This window comes from Aphis gossypii, chromosome X (assembly GCF_020184175.1).
Source record: "Aphis gossypii isolate Hap1 chromosome X, ASM2018417v2, whole genome shotgun sequence".
NCBI classification, from domain to species: domain Eukaryota; kingdom Metazoa; phylum Arthropoda; class Insecta; order Hemiptera; family Aphididae; genus Aphis; species Aphis gossypii.
This window is the reverse complement of record NC_065533.1, coordinates 1,605,363-1,614,485: the sequence shown is the minus strand read 5'-3', so window position 1 is coordinate 1,614,485 and position 9,123 is coordinate 1,605,363. Positions and strand designations below refer to the sequence as shown.

The window sequence follows — 9,123 nt, the reverse complement described above, 5'->3', positions numbered from 1 at the left end:
TTATTCATTCTGAACCTCTTTACTGTCTTGATGAGCTTCATCTTCTTTGTTAAATGGAAGCAAATATATCCGATTTGATGACCTCTTAAACGTGGGTTCTGAGCGCGTCCTTACAGTTAAAACCCTAGTTACTCCATCGATACCAGGATGCACTTCTGTTATCCAAACCAAGTTCCAATGAAGGGGTGCCACGTTGTCTTCGCTTAGCAACGCCTACATTCCTATCTTTAATTGTTTGTCACATTTATACCATTTCTGTTGATTATTGAGTTGAGACAGATACTCCTTGGACCATCTTCTCCAAAAGTGTTGTCTCATCACCTGGATTCGCTTATAGCGTCGCGTTGGATTATCTTGAAGTGTTTCTGTTTCCCTCGGGAATAACAAAGACGATCCAACTAAAAAATATGCCGGAGTTAAAGCTTCATAATCATTCGGGTCTTGGGAAATTTGAGTCAATGGTCTTGAGTTAAGACATGCCTCAATTTGTGCAAGTAATGTTGACATTTCTTCAAACGTTAACGTCGATAAGCCAATAACCCTTTTTATATGATGTTTTGTTGATTTCACAGCCGCTTCCCAAATTCCTCCGAAATGTGGGGCTCTGGGTGGAATAAATTTCCATTGGACTCCACATTCGGCCATCACTTCTGTGGCTGGCTTAGTGTTTTCTCCAGCCTTAAAGAGTTCTTGAAGTTCTCGATCTGCACCCTTGAAGTTTGTTGCGTTGTCACTATGTATCTCTCGGCATACACTTCATCGAGCCAACCACTATAGGCCAATGGCGTAAATAGAAATTAATGATTTATTCGGACTTTTTGTCTGACAATAAAAAAACGAATCCGGACTTTTTGTTCAGCTCTTTTTAAAATGGACTTTGTCTCCGGACTTTTCGTTCGGGATTCGGAAGCAATGTGTTAGCAGTAGGGTTACATACACAGCTGAGCACAACTATGATGACAGTTGTTGCTACACTGCTGTTTTATATAATATTATAATATTTTAAAAAGCAAAATGATGAAATACCAGAAGAACATGAAAATATAATAAATTATGAATTATTAAATGCAGTTTATGTTAAACCTGATAGACGGGTAACTTAGTTAGGACAAAGCTAATTAATTCTGTTGTTACATAACAAATGAAGATTCATAATTGATTAGAATAAAATAAAAATAAAATAATTTGTTATTATTAAATTAACAATGTAATATAAAATATAATAATATAGTATGACACGGTCACTTATCAATCGCCAGTCAACGACGGACGACGCTGACGCTCGACAATCGCGTCTGGAACCTTCGACAAGCCGATACCACGAACCGGTAGTGGACAGTGAGTCTTGTGATCGACGGATACGTGTTAAGTCGCTTTTGTGAGACCTCTTCCATCGCTTTGTTGTTTTCCCCGTCGACTGAAATCCACAATATTGTTCAATTGTTTAAAATAAAATCCACAAACCTTTCAACCCCAACCGTTTATTTTTATCTTATATCCCTTCCCATATTTTGTGACATCAGCACAACACCAACTCGGCAACTACCAGGTATGCGTCAAACTGGGACTAGAATGGTAAGCTGATGGCCATTGATCAGACGACCGACGAGCCGAAAATAGGTATTATTATTAAGATTAATAATATCTTAATATAATGATATTATATTATTTCCAAATAATAATAAAAACGATATTTATCAAAGCAAATATTTGGGTTACGAAAGATATCTCGTAAGATATTGAAGATTGAACCAATATTATACATTTGTGTTATGCTCTAATGTTATATTGAATCAGTGATGTTTGTTCCATCGTCGTATTTGTTTTATAATAATGGAGTGTATTTTGTCGAACAAATTTTTTTATAAATGGCTATGTTAGGGTCAAAAATAAAGTGCGCGAGAGTCGGTATAACTGGGAATGTGAAAAAAGAGTCAATAGGAAAAATATCAAAACAACTGAAAATTGTAATGCCAGGGCTACGACTGATTGTATCAATGGTGTACATACACTTCGTGGAACGCCTACAGATCACAATCATGCACCCGAAGCACATAAGACAACAGTTATAGATTTTCGAACTAATATAAAAAAACGAGCGCATTCGACACTTGATAAACCTTCACAAATTTAGCAAGAAGTAATAAGTAATATACCCTTAAGTATTCAACCATATATACCTCGTCCTGAACTGTACGAACAATTATGAAACGTAGAAGAAGAAAATGTCTACCAGCCAAACCAACAACTTTAGAAGAAATTAATATTCCCGAAAGCCTACAAAATACTTTTGCCGGAGAATTATTTCTATTACGCTAGTCAAAAATAGAAAATGATGAAGTATTGATTTTTCCAACTAAATTTGAAAATGAAAATTTTTTAGGAGCTAAATTTTGGATTCTGGACGAGACTTTCAAGACATTCCCAAATATATCTTTTTAAATGTATACTATTCACGCACCGGTTGGAGGAATAAACTTGAGAATTCTTCCACTCGCTTATATTTTAATGTCAAGTAAAAATTCTATGAACAATTATTTCAAGATTTGATTGAGATAGACAATTACTACGCTTATGATCTTAATCTAGCATGTATAATATAATGATTTTGAAAAAGCAGCTGTTGCGTGCCAATATCAGAATTGAATCCAAATGTTATTTAGAATGAAAGTTTATAACTTAATAATTAATTTATTACGTATAAATTAAGTACACGTAACTAATATAATAAGTGGCTGAGTGTCGTGAAAGTGCTCAGGGGTTGATAGCTATGTTACATCTGTCGTTGCTGGTCTTAGGGCTCCCTTATATGTATATTGTGGTGCATTTCTTGTTTGCATCGAATCGTAGCCTTCTGGATGGTACTAGGAGTCCTTATAGATGTTGTTGCAAATATGTACCCGGATTTTATAATGTGTAATAACACTATAATTGTTATAATATAAAGATGCGATTTCGAAGACCAGGTGGCCACACTCATAATCGCATTCTTATTCTAATGTAAAAATTGGTGCGCTTACTATCCCTACATGTTTCATGGTCATATTAGCATATGCAACGTGGCATAGTCATACTAACTCAGCCTTGATATCTTGTAGATATCTTATAGACATCTCGTAGCCCATAACACAGCAACAAATGCTTTAAACAATACATTTCCAGAGTGTGCTCAAAAAGCAATTTATTTAAATAAAAAAGAGAATTTTTTTTTGAAGTGTCGATAAAAAATGTTGGATGATCAAAAAAACTTTAAAATTTAATACAAGTTTTCATATGAGTTGTTTTTATTGTAGTTAAAAAAAAAACTAAATAAGTCACAATTTTTTTTTATAAGCGTTTATACTTCAAATTTTTACAAAATATGTCGAAATTGCGAAAATTTTCAAGTAATTTGGAAGTTGAAAAATCATGAAAATGTTAGTGTTTATAACTAAGGATTGAAAATACAACACTAAGTTTTCCATAAGTTTTCTTTCTAGTAGCTATAAAACTCTATGCATCATAATTTAAAAAATTTTAAGTGCGTTAGAATTTTAAATTTTTACTAAATAGCAAAACGTCAACGATTTATCCTCAAATGATTTTAAATATTTGTTATTATTCAAAAAGTATAAGTCATAGATTCTTAAAAATTTCACCAATTATTTAGATTGACATTTTCTTTACGTGATTTGATTTTCAAAATATTTTGCTTTTTTTTTTTAGCTATTTTTAGACAACTGAAAGTTTAAATTTTTCTGAAAAAAATTTTAAAAGAATTTTTTTTTGAAGTGTCAATAAAATGTTTTCGGTCGAGTCAATATATTTGAAAAATTAGTAAAAAGTTCCTCATAAGTTGTTCTTATGGTGATAAAAAAATTATAAAAATACATAGGCACAATTTTTTTTATTAGCATTTGAAGTTCAAATATTGAAAAAAATTCGTCAAAATCATGAATATTTTTAAATTATTTTGTAGCCTGTAGGAATAATGTATAAAAATGTTTGTATAAAAAGCTAAGAGTTGAAAATTTAATACAAGATTTTACATAAGTTTAGGTTACAATAATTATAAAAGAACTTAAATTTTGGTGTATTCAAGCCATTGAAACATAAACCACCTTTTTTACCAATCACTTGATATTATATCCTAGGCTAACAAATCATCTTCGTTCAGAATAGTTTTTCGTATACAATGATATCAATGGATTCAATTTTAACACTCCTATAATATATTAATATATAATAGTGATCCACACGATACCTAATGTACAGCAGAGCGGTACTCACTTACCCGCTTTTTAATGAATAATACATTTAGTTTTTACATTAATTGCAGATAGATTACAAACTTAAGAATTAAGACATATTTTATGAGTTATTTAATATAACAGATGATAAAGCAATAGTTTCAGATATTGGCGGAGAATGGAGATTCTGATGCTGATGATAATACACCAATTAGTCGATAAATAACTTCTTCAAGTAGTAATATATACAGAATTTTCAATTTCAAATTGTGAATCTAAAATAGGTACAAGGTGACACGGTACGCAACGATTGCCAGTACAAAGTACAGGCACCGCCGCGACCGGTCTACGACTTTTATCAACCACCACCACGGGTGACAACGACGCGACACCGTCGACTCTCCCTCCACGTCGCAAAGGCTAGGCGGGACGGGAAGATAAGTCGCGCCGGCGATCGGTCTCTCTTGCAAAAACCGTGAACCGGACAATAGACCGTTCCGCACGACTTTGATATATTGTTTTTCTTTTGTGGCCGCAACCGCCACGTCTTTTTTGTTTTTTTATTGTGATCACACACCTTGTTGTGCTTCCACAGTATTTTCATTTAGAGTTCATGCGACGTTGGTGTTTTTCATTTCTATTTTTTTGTATTTTACCAAGTCGGTTGTCGCGACCGACCTGCACAACTGCTACCGTCAACCAGGTCATGTCAAATTGGCTCCCCGCAGAGGAATCACCTCCAGTCTAAGTCAGTGTTAAGGTAAGAGTTTTTATTCACGCTGACATATACTTCGGATAAATTGCTTATTATATTAGTATTAAGATATTTTAGCCAGGTCTGTGTTTTCCGGTTAGCTAGGTTTCCCCAGTTAGAATTACGTAAGAAGTATTTTAGTACGTAAGGGGAATTCCGTCTCGACCGCGAATAACCGTGAAACGGCTGTGGGAAGTAGTTAGAATATAATAGCATTACAGCGTTATATAACACAACCCACCTAACACTTGCCTTTCGTACCGTGACACTATCGCAGATAACAGCGCGGCGTACGGGTAAGAATACTCAAACACGTATCGTTTCCGTCGTCGTAAGCCGCCGAGACAAACTGGTTTCACCGCCGCCGCCGAGTTAACCTAAGAGTAACCTAATCACGATATATTTAGACCGTACCGGCGACGCTGCAATAAGCCACACAGCTGATTAGCATTTTCGCGAGCGTAATCAAAACATCGCGCAAATTACGTTTTTTTTATATACGTTATAATATTATTTATTTGTTTTACTCTAATTTTTCGCTCACACCCACAACCGAATAATCTCGGAGCATCCGTCCCGTATAACAAGCACAGGCTACCGTCTACGCGATAGTTAACGTCCACATTTGTAAACTCTTGCAAAAGAAGTACAACATGTCAGATAAATCATTACAACAATTGACGACGGCGCAGCTACGTAGCGAGTGTACGGCCGGAGAAATAAGCATGTCCAGCTCTCTAAACCGGACATAATTCTCAGGCTCGAAGAATATATTCGGGAAGGAGAACAGGACCCCGGGAACGTTAGGTTCTATCCCGTGCAACCACCAATAAACATATTTTACATATTGGCGAACGATACGGGAGGGCAACCGGACGTTTCTCCAATGCTGGCAGACACGAGCGCCAGCCAGATATTCGGACAGCCGCCCGGGGGGATTTCGACAAGCCTAACAGCAAGTCAAAAACCTACGGGTAACCTGTCGGAATACTGCGAGAATCAGTCGACCATGCAACAGGGACAGTCCGCAGGGCCGGTAGAGAGCGACATATTTAAAACCGCGGCGGAACAGTTAAAGTTATTGACACAAACGTTGCCACAAACGAACGACTCAAAATCGTTCGAGGCACGTTTACGGGCGCTTGAGGCAAGCATGACGAGTTTCTTTACAGAGACACGTCGTGCAGCAGCACAGCAGCCTCACAACAACACAGTCCCACGGATCAACATGCACCCGTCACCGACACACGTAACAACTCGTACACACGATAATTACCAGTCGGGTAGGTCGTATGAGTACGATGAAGGCAGCGCTCATCATAGTGTTAGCCACGTTGCCGCCGCGAACAACCGACCGTTTTTCACGCGCGAAACTCAGAACGACTATACGGGTCACACAATACGAGCGCCACATTACACGACATACGAAGCACGCACACATGAACGTTCGGTGTTAATACTGTACGAGGACTTGCGTACAGCAAGAGCCTCGTTACCCGAGTTCACTGGAACAAACCTACGGGGTCCTCGGCCCTTGTTCCAGTTTTAAATAGCAAGGAATACATTAGGAAATTGTAAATTCATCGAATCGAATAAAGGAAATGTGAAATGGGCACATATTTTATATTTACATAGTGTACAAAATGACATAACTTTTAAATTTAGTAATAAAATTAGTGCAGCTCATGTTCATTGGTATAATAATACGATGAAAGTAAAATATGCTGCTCAAACGTTAAGTTCTTCTACAGCTGATGCTTTAGAATACTCAAATAAAATTAATGTAACTGGTTTTGCTGATGTTGAAGCAACTGTTGAGTACTGTCGAGTTGTTGACAGAGTTTTTGATTTTCTTAATTCAAAAAGTTTATTTTCAAAAGGTTTAAAATCTACAATTTTTAGAAATAATATTAGCTCTCTTAAAACTATTATAATCCCCTTAATTAAATATCTGTACTCTTTAAAATTTAATAATATTCCTTTACATAAATCAAATAAAAAAACTTTTATAATTGGATTTTCTGTTGCTGTTAAATCAGTTTTCAGTATAGCAGAAACAATATTTTCAGAACATTATTCATCATTAAATATGAATTATATTTTAACATATAAATTTTCACAGGACCATCTTGAGTTATTCTTTGCTCAAATTAGACAACGCTATGGGTCAAATAACAACTCTAATGTGATACAATTTAAGACAGCTTTAAAACAGATTTTATTTAAAAATTATATTAAGTTTAAATCTAATGGAAACTGTAACGTATTTGATGACTATGTTTCAGGAGGGATTTTTGAGTTTAAATGGATGGTACAGAAGGCAAAACAATATTGATGAGATAACGTGTAATGAAGAATTGGATGAGGACATTTGTAATAGATTAGTATTACTAAATACTTTAAATACGTCATTAGCTGAAGCCAAAAATAATATTTTATATTATATACTAGGATATATCATCAGGGGAATTGTAAATAATTTGAGTTGTAATTCATGTATTACATGTTTATTTCCAAAAATATCTGAACATAATTATAGTCATTCATCTGTTTCTCGATTTCTAAATTTAAAAAATAAAGGGGGTTTAATATCAGGGTCTGAAGATGCATTTAAAATTATTGTAGAAACTGAAAAATTATTTTTATATTATACTCACAATTTAAAAAGATTAAATTTTCTCAACTTAAATATTATAATACTACGTCAAATCATCAATAAATTTTCTTTAGATCACAACATTTTTCAGGACTTAAATTGTGAAAATATTTCCATATTAGATAGACCACACAAAATTGTTCTTATTACTTTAATTACTAACAGATTTTTAAGTATCCGTCTCAAATCTTATGGAAAAATGTTTTCTTCTAATATCTTAAATCCACATTGCAAGCGTCATACACTAACTAAACAAATATTATTTTCACATCAATAATGCACTTACACTATTTGTCTATGAGTTTTTATTAAATTATTTATTATTCTATATATCTAATAAATTAAATTTACTAATAATTGTAATTGCGTAATTTGTCTGATGTATATATATTGATCCGTCAGAACATCTAGTTATTTCCATACCTAGAAAATAATCTAAATTACCCTGTGTAATCTCAAACTGTTGTTCAAGACCTTGTAACAATTTATCTGTTTTTATTTTGTTGCTCGACGCTATCAAGCCATCATCAACAAAAATAGCTAAAATTAATGTCTCATTATCATAATGATTAAAATAAATACATGGATCCGATGTACTTTGTTCTAGCTTGAACTCTAATAGAAATTGCTTAAATCTATTATTCCAACATCTTGGCGATTGTTTTAACCCATACAAACTTCTATTTAGTTTGCATACCCGATCTGTCGAATCTTCGAATCCAATAGGTTGACTCATATAAATGTCTTCCTCTAGATTACCATATAAAAATGCCGTTTTTATATCAAACTGTTTTAAATCGTAATTTTCTGCTGCTGCAACAGCTAAAATGATTCTGATTGATACCTTACTACTGGCGAAAATGTTTCCGTATAATCAATACCATATTTTTGTCTTGATCCATTAATGACTAACCTAGCCTTAAAACGATCATTATGTTTTATTTTATAAACCCATGAGTTGTTTATAACATTTGCTCCGACCGGCTTTGATACCAAAGTCCACGTTTCATTATCACCTAATGATTTAATTTCATCGTTCATTGCTTCTACCCAATTAGTTGCATTTTTGCTTGAAATGGCTTCACTATAATATGTTAATGGCTCATTTTCCACATAATTGGTAATAAATGATTGTGCAACATACCTGTCTGGTGGTTTTAATCTAGTTCTATCACGTAGCTGCATTTGATGCTGTTCTTGTTGACTTTCTGTGTCGTTTTCCACTGGTTCTGTTTTGGTCTCATGAACCTGTTGTTGATTTTCATCATACACTGTTTCTTGTTGATTCATCTCATTCTTAAAAATAATATCTCTAAATATACTTATATTATTTGTAACCGGAAACCATACTCTGTAACCTTTAGTATTATTGCTATACCCAACAAAAATACCCTTTTTGCTATTAACATCCCACTTTTGCCTTTTCTTTTTTGAAATGTGAGTGAATACTTCTGTTCCAAATACTCTCAAATGACTTATTTTTG

General features: G+C 34.1%; 1 protein-coding gene across 1 annotated transcript; it reads right to left on the bottom strand.

Moving 5' to 3' along the window:
* Positions 1 to 213: 213 nt before the first annotated feature.
* LOC126552260 (uncharacterized) lies at positions 214 to 645 on the bottom strand. Its single transcript, XM_050206957.1, has one exon. It carries the CDS (start codon positions 643 to 645, stop codon positions 214 to 216), a length of 432 nt encoding a protein of 143 aa, XP_050062914.1.
* Between the last annotated feature and the right edge of the window lie 8,478 nt (positions 646 to 9,123).